Raw genomic sequence first — 23,192 nt, 5'->3', positions numbered from 1 at the left:
GGGCTTTCCAAAAATCACCTCACTCACGTAACTCAGGTGTAACTGAAAGGGGCTTGTTCTGAATAACGAAAGATACCTTTACTGCTCTTATCACTTAGGATATTCCAAGGGTTTTAGGAGCTCTGTGCCAGGAAAGGAAGACCAGATACATATTTCTTATCATAAATCACAGTATCACAGAGGCCAACAAGAGCTGCCATGTAGGACTGACCCATAAGGATTAAAAATGATACGTGTAAAGCGTCCGCACCCTGCTGGCAGCCAGTGCCGTGTTTATTACTAACACGTCTCAGGAATCTAAACCGATCAAGACGTGAAGGTCTAGATTTTTCAAAGACACTCACTATCGACCCCATTCCCAGTGAGGAGCTGAGAGGAGATAACCCCACAGGGAAGTTCATGCTCAGGTATGCCAGGATTCCCCCAGGGCCAGTCCTCCCACACTGAGGGAAGGAATGGTAGATGGTATCTGTGATAGACGGGCTAGAGATGGGTCATTGTGCAAAATAAAACCCACCATTTAACAACAACAAAGGCTTTCCAGGAGAGCTGAGCGGACAGACACCGGCCTAGGTTCCGGCAAAAATGGAGGTAGAATATTTTTGTCCTTGAGGAGTTTAAAGCTTGGAGAAGATGATCAAGTAAACAATAACAGGGGCTTCCCTGGTGGCACAGTGGTTGAGAATCCGCCTGCCAATGCAGGGGACACGGGTTCGAGCCCTGGTCCAGGAAGATCCCACATGCCGCGGAGCAACTAAGCCCGTGCGCCACAACTACTGAGCCTGCGCTCTAGAGCCCATGAGCCACAACTACTGAGCCCACATGTCACAACTACTGAAGCCCACGCACCTAGAGCCCGTGCTCCACAAGAGAAGCCACCACAATGAGAAGCCCGCGCACCGCAACAAAGAGTAGCCCCTGCTCGCCACAACTACAGAAAGCCCGCATGCAGCAACGAAGACCCAACACAGCCAATAAATAAATAAATAAAGTAAACAATAACAGTTAAGTATAGTGTGACAAGCATGGCAGGAATTCCAAAAGACTATATATATACATGTATGTATAGAGACACACACACACACACACACATACATAGACCCACACACATATATGTGTACACATATATATAGTATTTTGGAAAGCATTTAATGTGCAAACACATTTATAATTTAAAGAAAATGGAACTGTTGTTCATATGAAAAGATAATAAGTTACATCACTAAGATTTTTAGAGGAAGAGAGATAAGTAAAGTAGTGCTGACTCTTACCTGGGTATTGTCTGTATAATGAAAATATCTTGGCCACGAACAGATTCTTTTATTTCAACTCTTGTTTCTGAAAAATAAAAATGTTCTGCAGTTTGAAGAAAAGCTCCTTGTGGTGCAATAATTAGGCAGCAATCGGAGGGAGTAAAGGTGAGTCTAAACCAATGCTTTGCTTAGCGCACCAAAATAAATTCTTAAGAGACCTCGGGATGGCACGTACTTACGTAAAAAACAGTCAAGCTAAGGGGAGAATAAGCCAAAGATAGGCTAGAAGGCAAAAGCCACAAACAAGTGTACGTAAAATCTCAGGGTCCAGAAAAGAACATCCGTCACTGAATGAACACAAGATGCTTAGGGAAAAGTACGCAGCGCATAAAGAGGCCGAAAGTTAATATCCTTATTATTCTTTCAACAAAGGCCGATGCCTCCTCTGTTCCAGGCCCTGAGCTGGGGTCCCAAAGTGGGGGACCTGGACCAAGGGGACAAAGACTGACTCAGGAGAGACAGTGCAATGCCAAAGGCTGGCAAACCCTCCAGGCCAATGTGCAGGAGAAAGACCAGCCATGATAAAAGAGAAAGAGGGCTGGGAACGATGGCCTCACTGCAGACTGGAACATACGGCGAGGAAAGGAGTACGGAACGTGGGGCTGCCACTGTGCGCTCGGAAACACAGCGAGAGAGGAGAAAGAGACAGAGAGGAGGTCAGGGAGCTGACCAGGACCACACCACGCAGGAGTCTGGATTTTATTCCAAGGGGTGACAGCAGAGCCACTGGAGGACTCGTGTGATCACTGGCTACTGTGTGAGGACAACGGTGGCAAAGCAAGAAGGGCTGCTTGCGGGGAGCCACTCCAGTTGCTTCTGAAGCAGTCCAGGCAAGCGACAGACGGCGGGCTGGACCAGAGCAGCTGCAGTGGAGGTAGTGAGAGGCAGGCAGGCTTCAGATGGATTCTTGAATCAGAGCGCACAAGACGTGCTGACGGACGTGGTGAAGGACGAAGCAGGTGAGATGGGCAGAACTCGGAACCCAAAGGGCCCCACGTGATTGCTAAGGAGACTGGACCATGGCCTATACAATTTTAAACGGTAGTAAGTAAAAAATGTGTGCATTTTGGAAATATCCTGATGGAAGTGAGTAGAACAGACTAGAGAGGCTGAAAATGGAGGTAAGACGACCCGTTAAGAAGCTACTTTGACAGCATGAGAGAGAGCTAGGAGGCCTGGAACACGGATGGGAGGATGGAGAAAAAGGTCTTCCCTAAACCACCCTCTTTTCCTCCAGCGCTTCATTTATGAGAAACCCAAATGCCATCACAATGAAGGAAATTCATTACTGTTAAATAGGCTATCTCACCTATCTGCACTCATCTTCAGGTGTTTAAATACCGGCATCTCCTGACTTGTCCTGGCAGGGAAATTTCTCAAGTCACCAAGTTAAAAGTTGTGAGTGCGGAAGCTGGATGAAGGGCTGCTGGGGGTTAATTATAACACACGTGTAACTTATACACACCCCGGGAACATGTGCTTTCCATTACTACCCATTAAACTATCTTTCCCTCTTCCAATACTTTGCTGTATTATATAGCTCCCCAAACATCAATTTTGTCTGAACCATCTCCTGTTAAGCTAGTGATACCATAGACAGTTATACCCTGGAAAGAGAAAAGCAAGTACAAAAATATGAATCCAAGGCCTTCAACTTTGCAAAAATAATTCCAAATTGTTTTTATACGAACTTGTCTTCGCAATGAGTGATGACATTATACGCTGGAACCCACCGGGGTGGGGGGTGGGGGGGGGTTTTGATGCTGCCGCATTCCTGGGACACTGGCTAGAAACAAGTGCCTTTAAGCAATATCATTTAATGTTCCAGCTCTCCCCAGAAACCCAGGCGGCGGCAAAAACGGGTGACCAACCCAGGGTGAGGGTCAACAAGACTTGAGAGAAAAAAATGAGAGATAAAACTAACTCAAGGAAGTTTTTTAAATAAGTCATTACTATCTAGTACTGATTGCACTTAATGCCATTTGATGGCCTAATGAAACAGATAAATGTAAAAAGTACTCATCAAATACAGCACAATATGGAAGAAAAAACTTACTCTCTACATCGCTCCTTTTTCTCGTTCTAAAATGACAGGATATTTGCATTATCTTGGAACAGGAGGAAAGGAGACTTTTAAGGAAGAGCAAAGAAGTCAAGATTTAGAGGGACGAACGGCATGCCCTCTGTCCCAACTGTTAAAACAGAAACATGGGGCTTCCCTGGTGGCTCAGTGGTTGAGGGTCCGCCTGCCGATGCAGGGGATGCGGGTTTGTGTCCCGGTCTGGGAAGATCCCACATGCCGCGGAGCGGCTGGGCCCGTGAGCCATGGCCGCTGAGCCTGCGCATCCGGAGCCTGCGCATCCGGAGCCTGCGCCCCACAGCGGGAGAGGCCACAGCAGTGAGAGGCCCGCGTACCAGAAAAAAAAAAAAAAAAAGAAAAAGAAAAAACGCATTTCTGTGTTACACATGATTAACATTCGCCTTTTAAAAACATGCCAGCCGATTAAACAGAGTTTAGAGAACAAAGGATGTTTAACAAATAAGTTTAACTTACCTCCATTGGTCTCTTGATAAACCACAGACTTCCCCAATTCAGCACCAAGACGCCTAAAGGAGGGGGAGGGGGAGGCAATTAAGAACGCTCTCTTTAAAAAACTCCAGTTCACAGGCATGTGTTTAACAAAAAGACTACAATAACTACACCAGCATTCTTTTACAAAAAAAAAAAAAAAAATTTAGAAAATTTAATTCATTAAGAACTAAAACCTGCTGTCATTCCACAGGCAGCTTCCAGTGCTCACCAATCTGTAACACACTGCTTTACTGGGAAGAGCCCACAATCAAAGTTTAGTGTCTAGTTCCGTTGTTTTTTTGAATAACAATTGTCTTGGAACATCAATACCCAACAAATACGTGGTTCCTAGCAATAATTCCAAAACACACAAGCCCAAGGTAAATGCCTCAATTGTCAGAAGCGTTGCAGACTTCAGTGCCATTAACCCAATGCGAGTGCATTTGCACCAAGTGTGAATCGTGTCTGGATCCTGATTAGAACAAACCACGTGTAAAAGCCCATTTTGGGGACAACCTAGGAAATATGAACAAGGACTAGATACTAGACATCAAGGAATTAATGGTAGGTTTTTGTTTGTTTTCAGTTCTTATCAGTTAGCATTACCATTTTTATGAGTGAAATGATATAAGGGTGGAATCTGTTTAAAAACACTCCAACCGAGTGTACAACAGAATATTATTCAGCCTTAAAAAGGAACGAAATTCTGGTACACGCTACAATACGGATGAACCTTGAAAAAATGATTCTAAGTCAAATGAGTCAGACACAAAAATACAAATACTGCATGATTCCATTTATAGGAAGTACCTAGAACAGGCACATTCACAGTCACACAAAGCAGAACAGACGTCACCAGGGTCTGGGAGTAGAGGGGGAATGGAGAGTTAGTGCTTAAAGGGTACGGCGTTTCTGTCTGAAACGATTAAAAGATCTGGAAATGAACAGTGGTGATAATCACACAACACTGTGAATGTACTTAATGTCAGTGAATTGCACACTTAAAAGTGGCTAAAACTTAAAACTTTTCTGGAACAAACTTTTCAAGAACCAAATATAAAAACAAAAAAGCAAAACCGGGGCTTCCCTGGTGGCGCAGTGGTTGGGAGTCCGCCTGCCAATGCAGGGGACACGGGTTCGAGCCCCGGTCCGGGAGGATCCCACGTGCCGCAGAGCGGCTGGGCCCCTAAGCCTGCGCCTGTGCTCCGCGGCGGGAGAGGCCACAACAGTGAAAGGCCCGCATACCGCAAAAAAAAGGAGGAAAAAAAAAAAAAGCAAAACCATTGACTATTTAAATCTGCCCTCCTCCCTCTGCTTTCTCTTACCAAGGTCACTGTGGTAAATATGACCCAAGATAAACAAACACAAGCTTTATATTTAAAATCAGTATTTTAGTTGGCCTCAAAAAGAAAGACAAATAATCAGAGGTTAGAAATAGAAACTAGGTAGTAGATTGCAAAAGGACTGTTTGGTTTTTTTTTTTACGCTCTTCTAATCTCATTCAAAACTCTAACTGAGGAGAACATAGGCATTACTGAGAAAATATGACAAAAGTTTCCCCTTTCTTCTACAATTTCACCTAGAATTTTAAAATATCTTCATGCCATTAATTATCAACTCTGAAAAACCCACAGAACTCTAATGTAAGTTGTTTAAAATGTGAAAATGACTTTAAAAGTTAAAAGACAAGCTTATTTATTTTATAACAAGTTTATTTGCAAAGGGCTCAAAAGGCTCTTCCTTTACACTAGGGTTCTGGGATTCTTCACAAGAGCCAACTAGAAAAGAGGCCATTTAGTAAACATGTATTATTCAGAGGGCCACTATGAGCCTCTGTTCTGCTAGATGCTTGATCCACATTATTTTGTTCGTGCTCACAATGTTCTGGGTCCAACAGACGGAATTATCCCTATTTTACTAATGAAGTTCAGGAAAATCAAGTCTCTTGCCCAGGGCAAGGCTGACAAGGCCTTCAGACCCCAAAGGCCACTTGAGGCCAGAGGCTTCCTTAGGTGAAAAAGACAAAAAAAGGCAAAGACTTAGCCTGATCGAATCTAACTGACTTACAAAATACGGTTAGACCATGGTTTCTATCACCAACTCCGACAAATCTGCTCCCCTAGGGTTGCCCTGTTCTCCCTGCCCTCCCCTACACCTCTACTTCTGTCGGTGCACCTTGCGTCTTCCACCGGCAAGGCCCTCCGGCCGCCCCCACCTACTGCACCCGCCCCGTCCGTCCCCAGTGTTGTAACTACGTGCGGGCCTCCGTCTCCTCGGGGAGACTTGGGAATGGCAATGACCAGCTTCAGAGGTCAACCCCAACCGTGGGAAAGGGAGCCAAACCCAGAGCCCCTCTCTCCAAGGCGCGCTAATCCAGCGATTACAGAATCCTCACCACCGCCTGGGAGGTGGGAGTGGGGAGCCGAAAGCAGGGCGAGCGGTCCAAGGACCCGGAGGTGGGGAGAAGCCAGCAAGAGTCAGACGAACGCTTTTCAGCTGCAGAACTGGGGGTGGGGGGGTGATCCTCTGTCACCTCCAAGGGTTTGTCCAGACCTGAAACGGCAGGATTCTGCGACTCCCTCCCCCAGGGGCAGGACGATGGGGTCAAATTACCCCTCGCCCGGGTCGGGGGACGTGGAGGCGAAGAGGAACAAGGACCGTCTCCCGGGAGGGGCCCCTCGGGACATCCCCGGCTCCCGCCCCTTACTCGGTGATGCGCTTGGCCAGCTCGGTGCAGGCAGCCGTGGAGTTGGCCGAGAAGACTCGGTAGCCGGTGCGGGCGGCGTTCATGGCCGGGCGGGCGGCGGGGCAGGCTCGCGGGGCGCGGAAAGCGGAGGACACGGAGAGCGGGGGCAGCAGCAGCAGCTTCTTGGGCATCGTCCGGCCCGGGGGCGCAGTTACAGCCGGCCCGCGGCGGGGCTGCACGGGGGAGCGGTAGGCCCGCGTAGGGAAGGAACCGAGAAACCCGGCACAGGAGGGAAGAGGTCAGAGACCCCCACCCTCCTCGTACAAAAGGCTACCAAGGGCTCTGGAGCAACCAGAGCTCGCTGCGACCTACGCCGCAGCCACCTCAAAGCCAGAGACGACGGCACCGCCCCCTCCGGGAATCGAAAAGGCGCGGCTAGAGCACCCGCACAGTCACCATCTCAGATGAGGGCAGGGCGGTGGGCAACTCTCTACAAGCTTGTTTTCCGAGGGAAGCAGCACGGATTCACTCCGCCGCCTGATCTTGTCGCTCCATGGGAGTTCTTTTGCTCTCATCTTCTTGGGCGGTGCAGCCTGACTTGGTAGTGGTGCCAGCCTTTCCAACTTTTCCGCCAGGATCCAAAATGTCAGCCTCCGAGGTGGCTGACGATCTAGCTCTGCGCCTCCATGATAACACAGCGCTAGAGCCCTGCGAGGCGCATGCGCCGCGCTAGGCTGGGCTTGCTTTGAAAAGTGGAGGGCGGGGTTATTTCCGGGTGGTTGCCTGGGATACTAAAATGCCCAATAGGTGGGGTACTCCTGAGCCTGATCTTTATTCCCCAAACTCCAAACTTGCATCTGCACGTGAGGCAAGGCTCTCTGAACGAGTCAAGGCACTCCTGCCAGTCTTTGCTCTCAATCAGAAAAGCCTTTATTCCTCCCCTTCCATGTGCTCCAGTCCCTTAAAGACCCACTCACGTCACATCTGCTCCACGGAGTCTTTCTAGATACTTCAGCCACAGTAAGCCGCCCTCGCCCGCTGGGCGGTACCGTGCGTGGCACCATGTATAGTTGCTTCTATTTTTATTTAGCTTTGTGAACATCTGTCTTCCCGACTAGGATGTAAGTCCTCCTAGGGCAAGATCGTATGTCACTTAGTTCTTCGTATTTCCCAGTGTCCAGGGCAGTGAGATGGGTTCCAGAGGCACGCAATCAATACCTGTTGAATGACGTCCAAGAAGAAAGTAAAGGGCAGGGAAGCATTTGAGTCACTAGTTATCAGTTGCCTCAGGATTGGGGAGGGAAGCTGATCTCCTGCTTCTCCATCTTCTGAGGACTCTGCCTGTTGTGACATTGGGCCTGAGGGAGCAATTGATTGTGACTCTCGTGTCACGAAGCCTCCGAAGCCTGCAGCTTCAGGATTTGGAAATTGAACTGCCCCAGGGCCTGTAGCAGCCTGACCCACATTCCAGCTGGCTCTCCAGAATCACTGATGCACCCACCCCCTCTCTCCTAGAGCAGGTGAAAGAGAAAAAGAAAGAAAAGAAAGAAGGAAAGGGAAAAAGCAAATGGGCTATGGGGTAAATAGCTTAGACCAAATTATTTACCTGCACACAAGTTCAGCCGATGGACCCAGCCATAAGCCACGTTACCTTCTAAAACTAAAGGAAACCACTTCCCTTCACATTTTCCATATAGATATATTTTTCCATATATATATCCTACAGAACCCCTCAAACCTTAATATACCCCAAACTAAACCCATCTTCATTTTCTCAGTTCTCTCCAAACCGCACCTGCTCCTCTATTCCTTCTGAGTAAACATAACGTGAGGTTCCCAGTCAGTAAGTCTCAGGAGAATCCTTGACTCTTTCCTTTCTCTCGCTTTCTACATCTACCCATTTATCCATCTATTAACATTTACTGAGCATCTACTGTTTGCCAGGCCCTTTTTAGCTGTTTGGGATACTTTAGAGGAAAAAAAAAAAGACAAAAATTCCTACCCTGGAGAGGTACACCTAGCAGGGGGGAGAGCAATGTTTAAATAAACATAATAATTGAGTAAATTATGTAGTGTGTTAGAAGTTGTATTTGTTTCCTATTGCTGTGGTAACAAATTACCACCAAGTGGCTTAAAACAACACAAACTTACACAATCTTAGTTCTGGAGGTCGAAAGTCCTAAAATCAAGGTGTTGGCAGGCTGATTTCCCTCCGGATGTTCTGGAAGAGAATCCATTTCCTTGCCTTTTCCTCTCTCTAGAGGCCACTTCTCTCCTTGGCTAGTGGTCCCCATCCTCCATCTTCAAAACCAGCAGCCTAGCGTCCTCAGATCTCTCTCTCTCTGACCTTTGCTTCCATTCACATATCCTTACCCACTCTGACACCCTTGCCTCCCTCTTATTAAAAGCTTTTGTGGGGGCTTCCCTGGTGGCGCAGTGGTTGAGAATCTGCCTGCCAATGCAGGGGACAAGGGTTCGAGCCCTGGTCTGGGAGGATCTCACATGCCGCGGAGCAACACATGCCGCGGAGCAACTAGACCCGTGAGCCACAGCTACTGAGCCTGCACGTCTGGAGCCTGTGCTCCGCAACAGGAGAGACCGCGCCAGTGAGAGGCCCGCGCACCGCCATGAAGAGTGGCCCCCGCTCGCCGCAACTAGAGAAAGCCCTCGCACAGAAACGAAGACCCAACACAGCAAAAATAAATAAATTTATTAAAAAAAAAAAAAAACTTTTGTGGTTTTTAATAATAAGTCCTCCCACCTTCTTCACCCTGCTGTGGGTCTCTCACTAGGATTAATAATCAATTTCTCTGACAAGAAATCACAAAATTTAAGATTGGAAGTACTCACCTTCCCCAAGCCTCAATGTCTAAGTTCCTACAAACTTACCTTATTTCTCCACTGATAAGATAGGGAAGAAGGGTCATAAAAGATGAATTTGGGATAACCATTTGGGAGCTACTTATGAGAAACAGCTGCCCTCACAGATTGGCTCAGGCCCGGAGGGAGCAGGCTGGGATTTAGGCACAGAATGTCATGGGAAGCGCCCTCAGGCTGGGCATTTAATCTCAGCCTGGCATCAAGAACGACAGCACCGGGGCTTCCCTGGTGGCGCAGTGGTTGAGAGTCCGCCTACCGATGCAGGGAACACGGGTTCGTGCCCCGGTCCGGGAGGATCCCGCATGCCGCGGAGAGGCTGGGCCCGTGAGCCATGGCCGCTGAGCCTGCGCGTCCGGAGCCTGTGCTCCGCAACGGGAGAGTCCACAGCGGTGAGAAGCCCGCGTACCGCAAAAAAAAAAAAAAAAAAAAAAGAACTACAGAACCATGCTCTGTTTTAACATGAAGCTTCATAAAAAATGAACATTTAGATTACACTGTTGGAAGTTTTCCCACTTTATGACCTATGTATAACAATCTGTGTGGCGCTGGGATGGCTCACAAAATGTAACTGGGAGAAGGAACCCCTAGTGACCTCCTAGTGCCTGGCACGTGGTAGGGGCTCTACTCGTATCCGTGGACCCAACGAGTGATATAGAGAACAGCTATTTTTTTTATATATAATTTATTATTTTTATTTCTTTATTTATTTTTGCCTGCGTTGGGTCTTTGTTGCTGAGTGCAGGCTTTCTCTAGTTGCAGCGAGCCGGGGCTACTCTTCGTCGTGGTGTGTGGGTTTCTCATTGCAGTGGCTTCTCTTGTTGCGGAGCACAGGCTATAGGCACACGGGCCTCAGTAGCTCGTGGGCTCAGTAGCTGTGGCTCACGGGCTCTAGAACTCAGGCTCAGTCGTTGCAGCGCACGGGCTTAGTGGCTCCGCGGCATGTGGGATCTTCACGGACCAGGGCTCGAACCTGTGTCCCCTGCATTGGCAGGCAGATTCTTAACCACTGTGCCACCAGGGAAGCCCCAGAGAAGCCCCAGAGAACAGCTATTGATCTCGTATCTCAGGCAGGGGCCTCCCAACTGGCCTCATTCTTTCACGTTCCGTCCTTCTTTCCCTCCAGTACCTCTAGTCCACCCTCTACATCCACAGAGCAGATCCCCTGGTTAAAAGCCTCCAGGGCTTTCCACAGTTTATAAGCCCAAACTCCTTAGCCTGATATGGCCTGAGTCTCCCTCTCCATCTCCCTGCTTTCTCCAGGCCACGCCCTAGGTCTGTGGCTTTCTGAGCTGTTTGCCATTTGCTGAAAATGACATGGCTTTGTTTTGTTTTGTTTTTTTTTGGCCGCGCCATGCGGCATCTTAGTTCCCCCACCAGGGATTAAACCCGTGCCCCTGTAGTGGAAGCGCAGAGTCTTAACCACCGGACCACCAGGGAAGTCCCGACATGGGTTTTTATGTCTGAGAATCTTTGTAATTCTCACTGTGATTTCTTCTTTGTCCTGTGAATTGTTAGAAGTGTGCTGCATGATTTCTAAACTTTGGGAAATTTCTAGAGATCTATTATTGATTTCTAATTTAATTCCACTTTGTGAGAGAACACACCCTAAGTGAATTCAATCCTCTGCTATGTGTTGAGACGCACTTGGTGGCCCGGCATGTGATCTATGTAGGTAAATGCCCTATATGCACCTGAAAAGAATATGTGTTCTACAGTTTGGGGGTGCGTGCTTTACATCTGTTGGTTAGATCGTTTGTTAGTTGTAGTCAAATTCTCTATTACCTTAATTATTTTTCATCTGCTTGTTCTCTGATTGTGGTGTTTTTTATTTTTCCTTTTAGCTCTTCAACATTTGCTTTCTAAATAGATAGATATCATGTTGGTTCTGTTTCTTTTCTGGAGAATTCTGACCAATACAGGGTCTGGACTGAGTAGAAAGACACTTCTGCTCATTTTGCAAAGAATGTGTTTTTTGCAGTTTGAAGTGAGACTTCTCTTGCTCAGTTCCAGTTTTTCTTGTTGTTGTTGTTTTAATGTTTCTCTATAAAACAGGCTGATCCTTGAGGCTCCAAACCTGCTGGACATTTCCTGCAAAAACAAAGACAGCTCTGCTCAGTGCAAGTTGACATTTCCATATTCAACCCAATTTCAGTTTTCAAGTTATAAAAAAAAAATCCTGTTGCTAACTGGGCTGCAGGTTCAGCATGAATTATGGAAATATAATCTCCTCTCTTCTAAAAACTGGAAGAGAAAGCACAGGTTCAGATTTGGCACGAAGAATTGTCCAAGAATGAGAAGAGAAGACAAAGAGGGGTGTGTTCAGAATGGCTCAGCCTTGTCCCCAGGGAATGAATTATTTGGAAGACAAGGTCAGTCTTTGCAACAAAGGAGAACACTTTAGGCAATGATTCAGAAGTGTTGCTTCCATGTTGCACTACTCCGACATGAACTTTGGAAAAATGTGAGACTTTTCCCTGTTCTCGTTGCCTGAACAGGCCGAAGCAAGCTGAGACTGAATGATCTTTAGTTCTAAAAATAATACCGACTTGGATCTCTAAGCTGATTCTCTCCATAGGACACCAGAAACCACGCTGGGGGCGAGGGCAAAATACTGGGCAGACAGAGCCGAGCGCGCTGGGAGTGACCCTTCCCAGCTTCAGCAAGGGCAGTGGTAGAGAGCAGCTGCCCTGCCGGCCGCTGGAAAGTCTGAAATGGAATCCAGCATAGAGTCTCAGTAGGACAGAACCTCTTCTGTCATGGGGTTTTCAGGAACTCTTGGTGGAGGCCTTTGGAGGCATTTCAGGGTATCACCAATACCCATACCTCGTTGAAGACTCTGATTCAAGGTGAGACCATAGTGCCTCCTAGTACCTTCTAGAGTCTGCCAAACAGGAGACGTCTCCTCGCCCGTATCTCCAGATTTACAGCAGCACACTGGCAAGGTAGGCTCATAGGGAAAGACATGGAAGGAGGAAAAAGGCCACGGGGACTCGGGGCTGAGAAGATAGAAGGTTAAACATTAAGGAGACAGGTTACAACAAATCGTGGACCAAAATAATTCAGAAAGTTGTAAGGTTCCTGGCTCAAGTGACCTAAGTGTGTCAGGTTCAAGGGGATCCAGGCTCTCTAATAGCTAAAACCCCCACATGATACAAATATCCAAAAATAGCTTTCGTCCATCCATAAATGGGAACGCTATGTGGTCACTTAGTGCCCCAGCTACACCAACTCACTGTCTGCAGTGAGACGCTGCAGCGTGTGTAGATGAGTGTTATCTCGGGAGCCAGGCTCTTGGAGTCCACTCTTAACAGCTGTGTGATCCCGAGCAAACAATTATGTCTCCCTTTGCCTCAGTTTTCTCCCCTGTAAAGTGGGGGTAATAATAATTAGTGAGTTAATACATGTCAAACCGAACAACGTCTGGCACGTAGGAGCTATTAGGTGAAGGGAGATGGGAAATGTTTATACATATTTATTAGGTCAGAGGCAATCAGGAAAACAAACCACGTTCTTTCTTTCTTTTTTTTTTTTTTTTGGCCGCGCCTAGCAGCTTGTGGGATCTTAGTTCCCTGACCAGGCATTGAACCCTCGCCCTCCGCAGCGAAAGCGCAGAGGCCTAACCACTGGACTGCCAGGGAATTCCCAACACATTCATTATTTTAACAAAGAATTTAATATAGAGAATTGGTTAAATGGGTATTGCAAGATAGAAGCGGCAGAAAGCCGACACTGGGAGACCACAGGAAGCAGCTACCCCACCCCCATGAACGGGGAACCAAGAGGACAGGTTGGGATTATGGGATTCTAGAAGCCTGGAGGAGGGGTCCCACGGAGATGCCACTCGGATCTCCGGCGAGGAGGCACTGCCCAGCTGGTGCGGTACCTCTGAGAGGCACAGAGGCAGGTTCTGGGAGCGCAGGGACACTGGGGCCTGGAGCCAGATGTCACCATTGCCAGGGTGATGCTCGGGTGACCAAGCAGAGCAGACAGGAAGCAGCGGCCCTTTCTCCCCTTCCAGCCTTGCGGGCCCCACTAGCGCCCCTGGCGGCAGAGGCTGGAAGGGAGCGGCCGCAGAGGAGAAACGGGCTTCGCAGAGTCCCAGCAGCATCACGGAGCTGCGTGTGGTCCCCACTCGAAGCACTGCCCCTCCTCTCCTTCCCCACAGCCTCAGGACAGCGGATTGGAGGAGGAAGAGGGTGGGGTGCTCAAGGCCAGAGGTTTAGAGGCAAGCCTGAATGACAGCGTGGCCACAAGAGGGAGAAAGCAGGGCAGGCTGGCATGTGGGGTTTAGCATTGGAGAAGGGGTGGTGGTCCGGTCGCGACCGCGAGAGCCGGGGATGAGGTCAGACGCGGATGAAGATCATTCTAGGTCGGAGAGAGATTATGGCAGGCGTCCAACTCCCAGAACCTAATGTTTACGCGTTCTCAGAACTTGGAGCCAAGAAGATGGTGAGCGGGGAACAGAGACGTCAGGAGTGGGCAACAGCAGAGGGGGTGTTCAGAGTGGTGAGCCCGGTAGCAGAGGGTCAGAACAGGGAGGGCTTTGCAGGAGGAAGAGAGGTGTTCTGGAGGCCGCCTGAGGAGCTGGTAGGACTACACCAGTGGGGGTGCAGGAGGCAGGGCTCCATCGCCCATGAAGGGGCAGCTCTGGAGTCAGACAGCCCTGGACTCAGTCCTGTTCTGCTGGTTCACCTGGGGGAGTCCGTCAACCTGTACCTACGTTTCTTCATCTGTGGAACGGTGATCACAATAATACCTGCCTGGGGGTGGTGGTGAGGACTAAATGAGATGATGCATGTGTGACAAGGTGGAGGGAGGTGCCTGGCAGGATCTTTCCTGCTTTCCAAGAATTGCCGGAGCCTACTGCCAAGAATTAAAATGCACCCCACATTCTACGTTCAGAGAACTACCAGCCGGGAGCTGGCTGGGAGATGCCATGCAGCACTGACTCTTTCAATCCTGTGTGTAATCCAGCATGTGGCTGGCCTTTGTCTGGTCCCTGGGAGGTCACCTCTAAATCCCTGGAATTTCCTGAGAGATAGGAGGGTCAGTTATTCATGGTGGGCCCCTCCAATTCTATCTGATAGTTTAGGATAAACGTGATATTATCTCAACCTCTGGGGAAGGAAGGGGAGCTAGAGACTGAGTTCAATCAATGGTCAATGACTTAATCGATTGTGCCTACATAATGAAACCCTCTAGACACCCAAGCTCGGTGAGCTTCCTTGGTTGGCAGTGCTCTGCCAACAGGGTAACGTGTCCCTGAGGACGCCAGAACTTCAAGTCTGGTACCTCCCCACCCCACGACCTCACCCTAGGTGTCTCTCCCTGTGGCTGGTTCAGATTTGCATCCTTTTGCTAGCATTAAACTGTAATAGCAAGTACAGCGCTTTCCTGAGTTCTGTGAGCCATTCTAGTGAATGATTGAACCTGAGGGGGTAGTGGGAACCCCCGAATTTGTAGCCAGCTGGTCAAAAGTGAGTGTGGCCAGGGGACCCCCAAACTTGCTGCTGGTGCCTGGACGGTCTTGTGGAGGATGGTGGGCTTAACCTGTGAAGTTTGGCCCAACCATGGGTAGTCGGTGTCATGGCATCCTGCCTCAAGAAAAAGGGAGAGAGGAAGGGTGAGAGGCTGCTTCTTCATGAAGACTGGCTTTTCTGGAAACCAGGTGGGTGGGGGGGGGTTGGGGACACAGTGGAGTCGCTGTAAAGTGTGTGGGACAGTAGAGAGGAACATCTTGTCTCCCACTTGGCTGTCCGCTTGGCCGTGGGCTGGTGGATCTGCCCTGGGGCTCCTGCAGTTTGGACAGTGCCCAGAGGAGCTGGCATGGTGGGCAGTCAGCCAGGAGGCAAAGGACTGGATCCACCCATCCCCTCAGAAGATGGGTGCAAGCCCACAGCCCCAGAGTCAGATCCAGAGTGTGGATGGAATTGCAGATTCTGGGATTTGGGATTGGGGAACCTCCTCAGAGCAATAAATATGGCATGAGGCCACCTCCAAAGGTCAGCAAGAATGTGGAACCAGGGGAGCCCCTTGGGAGAGTCTCCGCTGGCAGTCCTGTGGGGCGCCCACTTGTCCAGACCAAGTCTAAGGAGCGCTGGTTCTCGGCCAGGGCAAGGTTGCTCCCAGGGGACATTGGCAATGACTGGAGACATTTTTGGTTGCACAACTTGGGAAGTACTCCTGGCATCTAGTGGGCGGAGGCCAGGGATATTGCTAAACAATGCACAGGACAGGTCCCCACAACAGAGGATAATCCAGCCCCCGGTGTCAATAGTGCTGAGGATGAGAAACTCTGCTCTAGAGAATGAGTTGGGTCAGCAGTAAAGACCCAGGGCACAGGACAGCCACATCACCGCCCCCAACTAGTCACCACAGGAAACACATCTGTTTTCTATTTCTCTCCCCTCCGCCTCAACCTCACGAAGTAAGCACAGAGCAGTGGGCGGCTTGTGAGAGATAGGCCTTGTCCCTGCTTCAGTGCTGGAGCCTGTGCTTGAGATAAGTTTCACTTTCTTTCTTTCTTTTTTTTTTTTTTTTTTGGCCATGCCCACGGCTTGCGGTACCAGGTAATCAAACCCGGGGCCCCTGTAGTGAAAGTGCTGGGTCCTAACCCCTGGACCACCAGGGAATTCCCAAGTTTGAGTTCCTAAATGGACCAGTCTTCAACTCCCAAGTGGGGCTGCCTTAATAACAAAAAAAAGTGACTGGATCAGTGGAATCAGATTGAGGTGCCTTAATGGGGAGTCTTTCAGCCAGTAACAAAGGGGGTTTGGACAGAGCACAGCTGGCGGTGGTTACTGGAAACAAACAAACAATCAACCTTTTCTCAATGGGCACTTCAACAAGACAAGTCTTCCTAATGAAACGGGCTAAGTATATGCACTGCTCAGCACAGTGTCTGGCACAAAGTAAGAGCGTGATGAATGTCAGCACTTGTATTAAGAAGGAAGTGGAAAAGCAGCAGCTTCCGGGGGTAGAGAGAAGGCTTAAGGACGAACGCCGTCAGGCAGGGTAGCTGGTTTCAGTTAAAGCAAGGAGACCCAAGGAAGCTGGGGCATTGATCAACACGGCGCTGGGGTTCCTGAAAATATATTTGAAGGAATCTTGTTCTTAAGCTACAAACTAGTTTCCTTAAGGGTGAAGCAGTTCCCTAAATTTGTCCCAATTCTCAATTCCTAAGGTAAGTAACTGAGAGCCCCTAAATATGGCCTCCATCAGTCCCTCCTCCCCGACCATGGGGGAAGGACCCTGGTTCCATTCCCTGGAATCTGGGCTGGCCTTAGTGACTTGCTTGAGCTGTGGAATGTGGCACAAGTGATGGCCTGGGACTTCCAAAACCAGGGCGTGAGAAGCCACACAGCTTCCGCTGGGTGTCCTGGAATGATGCTCTCGAGACCTTCCCTCTGGGAACCTAGCTGCCATGTCACATGGAGAGTCCACACAGGCACTCTGGCTGACGGCCCCAGCTGAACCAGCTGACAGCCTGCCTCAATGGTCCCACGGGAGGGACCCATCTCAGATGTTCAGCCCACTGACATTGTAATCACATGAGTCCCCAAGTGAGAACCACCTGACTGAGCCCAATCAACCCACGATGGACCCAATAAATTATTGCTTCAAGCCACTACCTCTTAGGGTGGTTTCTCACTCGGAAACAGATAATTAGAACACTTCCCTAGGGAGTCAAGTAGTTGAAAGGTTTCTGAAGAAACATATGGTGCTTTCTTGGATGAAAACTTACTTGTCTTTCTAGTGATTGTCCAAGAAGGGTTTGCACAAGTGGGCTATCTGGGCTGGTGGAAAGATACAGGTCAAACACCATTCCAAGCCCAAGTAGCCTAGGCACAGTACCAGCTCACAAGCTGGGTAACCCTTGACACGAAAGCATTCCAGCTCCCCCCGCACCCCCCTCCCCGTCCTCCCCCACCTGCCCATTTCTTCCTCCTGTCACTCCTTTCCCATTCTTTCGTAAATTTTATTTTATTTATTTATTTTTTTTTTTGCAGTACGCGGGCCTCTCACTGTTGTGGCCTCTCCCATTGCAGAGCACAGGCTACAGACGCACAGGCTCAGCGGCCATGGCTCACGGGTCTAACCGCTCCGTGGCACGTGGGATCTTCCCAGACCGGGGCACAAACCCGTGTCCCCTGCATCGGCAGGCGGACTCTCAACCACTGCGCCACCAGGGAAGCCCCTTCCGTAAATTTTAAACCACTATTCCACACAACCACCATAGAAACACAGGTTCTTAGAAATCTGACCTATATCATGAAGGTACAGTGTGATGAGGTGGAGGGGGCAGGAACTTCCAAGGCTGACCCTCAGGGTGAGAGTCCTCATGGTGGGAAGGTAACTGCATCTGCCTTTCAGGGAAGGTCGAATCCCCCCGGTAATTAAATACCAATTCGATATTAAGAAAGAGCATTTTCAAAATTGTATTACTGTCCAACAGGGAAATAAGATTTAATTGAGTTTTTTTTAATTCACAAGAGCATCTGCTTTGACACACCTAGTGGGAGTGACTGTAACAACTGCAGAGCCTCCCCTCCCCCCATTTTCCTGGAGCCTGGGTGGTAGCCAGCTTTGTCACTATTCCCACATTCCCAAGCCAGTGTCTGGGAGGATGTGGGGAGAGGCTGTAATAGTATGTGTCATTTCTGTAGTATGCCTGACTCATTTCCAGACGTGAAATAGTCAGTGGGACCGTGACAATTCATGATGGTCCTGAATAAGAGAGTTTTTTGTGGCAGTTACAGAATCTCTGGGAGGCCTTTGAGTTTGCCTGCCTGCTTGGAAAACAGGCTTCAGATCTTCCTTTTATGCTAAGTCAGTACTTCCCACATTTGTCTGCATATTTTTTTATTTATCTATTTTTAATTTTTAAATTTTTTGTCCTCGCTGCACAGGATGTGGGATCCCCGACCAGGGATCAAACCTGCGTTCCCTGTATTGGAAGCACAGAGTCTTAACTGCTGGACTGCCAGGGAAGCCCTGTCTGCATATTAGGATCACTTCAGAGCTTTGAAAAACTCTGAAGCTCGGGCCACACTGCAGACCAGTTAAATCACAATCTCTGGGGGTGGGACCCAGGTATCTGTAGTACTGAAGCTCCACCAAGGGGTTCCAATGTGCTGGCTAGTTTGGGAGCCCAGGTGCCAAATGACCCAGAAAGGAGATGGGTCCATCAGCTGATCCCGTGGCTATTGCCAGCTGCCTCCTGCTGTCCTTTAGGAATATCCCGAGGCCAAACCCACTTAGCGCCCTCAGCCCTTACCACGTCTGAGCTATTTGGAAGAGCCTTCACAAATAAAAAGGGCTGGATTTAAAATTTTTCCATCTCTAATGTATTTTCACTTTGTTTAAATTTTAAGTATTTCTTCCCAAATATAAAAATACACTGCATGAGTGGTTATCTTGTGTGGGGCGGCGAGTGGCTGGGAGGGCGCACCGGGGGTTTCTAGGATGTGCTCTTTTATTAATGCAGGTGTGTTAGTGCATAAATTCATAGTTTATGATCTGTGTGCTTTCCTGTATATATTTATACTTCAATAAAAACTCCACACAGCAAAGTGCTTCAGTTATACACACACACACACACACACACACACACACACACATATACACATTCTTAAAAAAAAACAAACCTCACACATATTGTATAACTATGGAGGGAAATACAGAGAAATGAAAAGAAAATAACAGTGACCAAAGATCGGCATTTAAAAAAAAAAAAAAAAGATCGGCATTTAGGGCCCCCACAAGGTGACAGTACTTTTGAGACAAGATAAGTCCCTCCAAATAATGCCACCAAAGCACTGGCGGCCACCCCTCACCCCTGAGAGAAGAGGGAAGGAGCCTCTGAATGGTTCCATGAGGCTGACATTACTGGACTCCGAAAAATTTAGTGACAAGGAGAAAGATTCTCTCTTTGATCTAATCGGGCTCATCTGAGCCCTCTTCCGACTAGGTCTCAAACCCTGGGCTTCTGTGTCCTGCTTTGCAGAGTCCAGTTCTAGCAAGAATCCTGCCAAGTCAGTTTAGCCAGAATCCCCCATCCTCCGTGTCTGGTCACCTTCAATATCTGTTGAGGTTCCCCATCCTCCACCACCCTGGGGTGATGTCTGAGCCCCCTGGCCTGCCTTTGGCAAGTTCAGGTAGGTCGGTTTAGCAAAAATCTCCCCTTTCCCCTGATGTTTCCTCTTAGTAATCTTCCATCCACTGACCCCGATCTGCTCCCTGGCTACACATTCCCACCTTTCCTTATATTCACAGTTGAGCCCAATCTCTACTCCCTCCCCCACCACTGCAAGACCCCAGGTAGTGGTCCCTGCCCCCATCAAGATGGTCCTGAAGAAGTCCTCCTTCCCCTTCTTTAACAAATGCCTGGAATAAATATCTACCACCACCCAAATCAGAATTTCAACTGCATCCTTAGAAATGGACTTTTTGTGCATCACAAAAGAATGATCCTGAAAGGGTCATGGCTGGTTCAAGTCCCTCATTGAATAAAAATAAAATAAAATTTGGGAATTCCCTGGAGGTCCAATGGTTAGGACTCTGCACTTTTATTGCCGAGGGCGCAGGTTCAATTCCTGGTCAGGGAACTAAGATCCCGCAAGCCAAGGCGTGGCCAAATTAAAAAAAAAGGAATAAATAAATAAAGTAAACGAACATTTAAAAAAAAATTCGGATGAATGCACATAACATAAAATAGACAAGTCAGTGGCACGTAGCACATTCACAATGTTGTGTAACCGTGACCTCTAACTAGTTCCAAAACAAAACCCATAATAAAACTATCACCCTAAAATAAAATCACCCCAAATACAGCCCACATCCATTAAGCAGTGCCTCCCCATACCCCGGCCAACCACCAGTCTGCTTTCTGTCTACCTATTCTGGACGTTTCCTTTAAATGGAATCACACAATATGTGGCCTTTTGTATATGGCTTCTGTCACTTCTTTCACATAATGTTCATGGTTCATCCACACCGTAGCATAGATCAGGACTTCCTTACTTTTCACGGCCAGATGCTATTCCTGAGGATGGATACGCCACATTTCTTTTACTCATTCCTCTGTTGATGGACACTTGGGTTGTTTCTACCTTTCGGTTATTGTGAATAGAGCTGCTATGAACGTTCGTGTACAAGTTTTTGTGTGGACACATGTTCTCAGTTCTCTTGGGTAAGTACCCAGGAGTGAACTTGCTGGGTCATGCAGTAACTCTATGCTTAACTTTTTGAAGAACCTTGCGTCTCCTTTTTTTTTTTTTGGGCCCTGCCACGTGGCATGCGGGATCTTAGCTCCCCAACCAGGGATAGACCCCACACACCCTGCAGTGGAAGCTCAGAGTCTTTAACCACTGGATTGCCAGGGAAGTCCCAAGCCTCTCCTTTCTAAAAGATATTTTTCAGGAATTCCCTGACGGTTCAGTGCTTAGGACTCCACGCTTTCACTGCCGAGGTCTTGGGATCTCACAAGCCATGTGGCTCAGCCCAAAAGAAAAAAAACAAGATATTTTTCTTGGGGGTAGGGAGGAGGTTCAGTTAGGAATTTGGAATTAACAGATACACACCACTATATATAAAATAGAAAAACAAAGACCTACTGTATAGCACAGGGAACTATATTCAATATCTTGTAATAACCTATAATGGAAAAGACTCTGAAAAAGAATATAGGTATATGTATAACTGAACCGCTTTGCTATACACCTGAAACTAATACAACATTGTAAATCAACTATACTTCAATAAAAAAAATTGTTAAGATATTTTTCTCAAGGGCTGGTGGGTATTCCAGATTTGTTTTCCACATCTCTTAGGACCATTTCTTCACGGGCGACCTGCTAGTCATTGTTAAGCACACACAGATATCCAAGTCTTGGTTTAGAATTAGAATTAGGCTTCTGCTATTCCACTCAGGGTCCTCAGCATTTCAGAAATGCCTGAGACCTCAGAGACCTGGTCTTCAGTGTCCTGGGGTTTGCTTGTCTCCGGGCCGCCACTCAGCCTCTCCCCAGCCTGTGTGGCTCCTGCACCACTAATGGCTGCAAATCGGGGTAACAGATCCACCCCTGAGGACTCAACACACCTCTCCCCTTAGGAAAACACTTACCCCTGCCAAGAGATGAAGGCGGCAGATCCGATTCCACGCTAAACATATTTTGCAGTTAGACTGTCTTCCCTCCTTAAGTGCTCAAAGTTCTCAGTCTGAGAACCGAGTGGTCACAGATACTTGTCACATGGCAACTGGAACCTCAGCTTAAAATGATAGGATCCTTAAAAAAAAAAAAAAAAGATTAGATCCTTGTGCTTGTTTGCAAATACCAAGTTCTGATGCTATGGATTTTTCTAGGTCATGCCGAGTCAGGAAGATGGATTTGTCCTTCTAACTCTGCATCAGAGCCGTCTGTCTGTCCCTCCCTCCCCGGACCCATCAGCCTGCTGCGCGGAGCCAGGAGGAGGTGGGGTGTTGGACTGTGCCCTTCCTGGGCTCTGCACCACTGCAGCAGCCACCTGGCACCCAGATAGGGCTCCCTCCCCTGGATCCGCCAGAGGGATGCGGTTGGGAGAGCAGCCCACAAGCATTTCTCTCGAGGACTTCTGTGTACAGAACCGCAACGACTGCAGCTCTAGGAAGGAGACAGCAAGAGCAAAGAAAGGATATGTTCTTCAGCCCCCACCTATACGCTCCTCACAGCTCAGGAGCGCTCTCCAAGCCCATTCCCTCTTTTGTTTGTTTTTTAAACATAATTTCACTCTTTAGTCTGTAGGCTTTGACAGGTAATCACTAGGTTCCCCATTCTGTTTTGAAACGGGGAGTTTCAGAGGAGGCTGCTAGGATCATCTGATGGTGCCTTGAAGGAGAAATGACATCTCAACTCATTTTCAAGATGCCGGTCACGTTGCTGTGGTCAGTGCTTTCGGGCAATGAGCAAAAAGAACAACGAGCCGCTTTTGGAAATGGTTCTCCTGTCGGATCAGCACAGCATCACTCCCTTGGCTGCACAAAGCCTTGGGGGCACACGTGTGGAATGAAGTTACGGTGTCCCTTGCCCCGGGCCCCTCTCCTCGACCCCTGTCCAGCCCATCCTGTATATTCATTACTTAAACTACCAAGGTTGTGTCTGGAAAGAATCGAAGGGTTTGACCTTCAGGAGGCCAGCCTCCAGGAAGGGGGAATTTCTATTCTCAGGATGTGGATAATAAGCCTCGGGCAGGCAAGCCCACTCCAGCCTCCCTCTCTGCAGCTTGGCAAAGAAGCGCGCCGGCCCCTCTTTTGCCTCCAACAAATTGGCTTCTGTGGAGGAGGCCTGAGTGGCTGCACCGTTTGGATAAAAGACGAGAGAGGGACGCATCCCCAGGTGGCCACCAGGGGCCAGCAGGGCGCCTCGAAAGGGCGTTCCCAAGGCAGAGTGAGCATCTCCCGAGGGGGTGAGCTAGGACTTCACCTTTGCTCGGAGGAAGGGATCCATCCGCAGGTACCAGGAAACCACCCTAGATCATTAGCGCTAACGCACTGTGTCCAGCCCGCTGTCTGTTTGCTTTGGGAACAACCCAAGGACATAGCTTAGCTTCAGAGAGATGTGAAAGTGGAAAACATTGCACAACAAAAAGCCCCCGGAAAACTGTGACACACCCATCCCCTCGGCCTGGACGCCAGGCTACTCCCAGATAAAAGCGGCTCGGCTCTCCTGCTGCCCGACTGACTGTAGAGGGGCCAGGCCCCTCT

At 48.6% G+C, this 23,192-nt stretch overlaps 1 protein-coding gene and 1 non-coding gene across 12 annotated transcripts in view; one reads left to right on the top strand and one right to left on the bottom strand.

The window, feature by feature from the left end:
- Window positions 1-23,192, bottom strand: part of PRPSAP1 (phosphoribosyl pyrophosphate synthetase associated protein 1) — a 51,995-nt gene that overhangs the window by 23,905 nt on the left and 4,898 nt on the right. For 6 of the 11 annotated variants that reach the window (XM_073797861.1, XM_073797854.1, XM_073797858.1 and 3 more), the window contains 6 exons: window positions 21,576-21,738; window positions 12,323-12,447; window positions 11,234-11,539; window positions 6,593-7,789; window positions 3,868-3,920; window positions 1,272-1,338 (listed from right to left, as the gene is read on the bottom strand). In XM_073797861.1, the coding sequence (XP_073653962.1) occupies window positions 1,272-1,338; window positions 3,868-3,920; window positions 6,593-6,762 (290 nt within the window). In that variant the 5' untranslated portion in view covers window positions 6,763-7,789; window positions 11,234-11,539; window positions 12,323-12,447; window positions 21,576-21,738. Of the gene's footprint in view, window positions 1-1,271; window positions 1,339-3,867; window positions 3,921-6,592; window positions 7,790-11,233; window positions 11,540-12,322; window positions 12,448-12,684; window positions 12,815-21,575; window positions 21,739-23,192 lie in introns of all 11 variants that reach the window. The other 5 variants (XM_073797853.1, XM_073797859.1, XM_019938777.3 and 2 more) reach the window with 5 other exon arrangements.
- On the top strand, window positions 19,986-20,058 carry TRNAK-UUU (transfer RNA lysine (anticodon UUU)). Its single transcript has one exon. It is a non-coding gene; the product is annotated as a tRNA-Lys (tRNA).

This window comes from Tursiops truncatus, chromosome 20 (assembly GCF_011762595.2).
Source record: "Tursiops truncatus isolate mTurTru1 chromosome 20, mTurTru1.mat.Y, whole genome shotgun sequence".
NCBI lineage: Eukaryota > Metazoa > Chordata > Mammalia > Artiodactyla > Delphinidae > Tursiops > Tursiops truncatus.
This window is presented reverse-complemented; position numbering and strand designations above follow the sequence as displayed.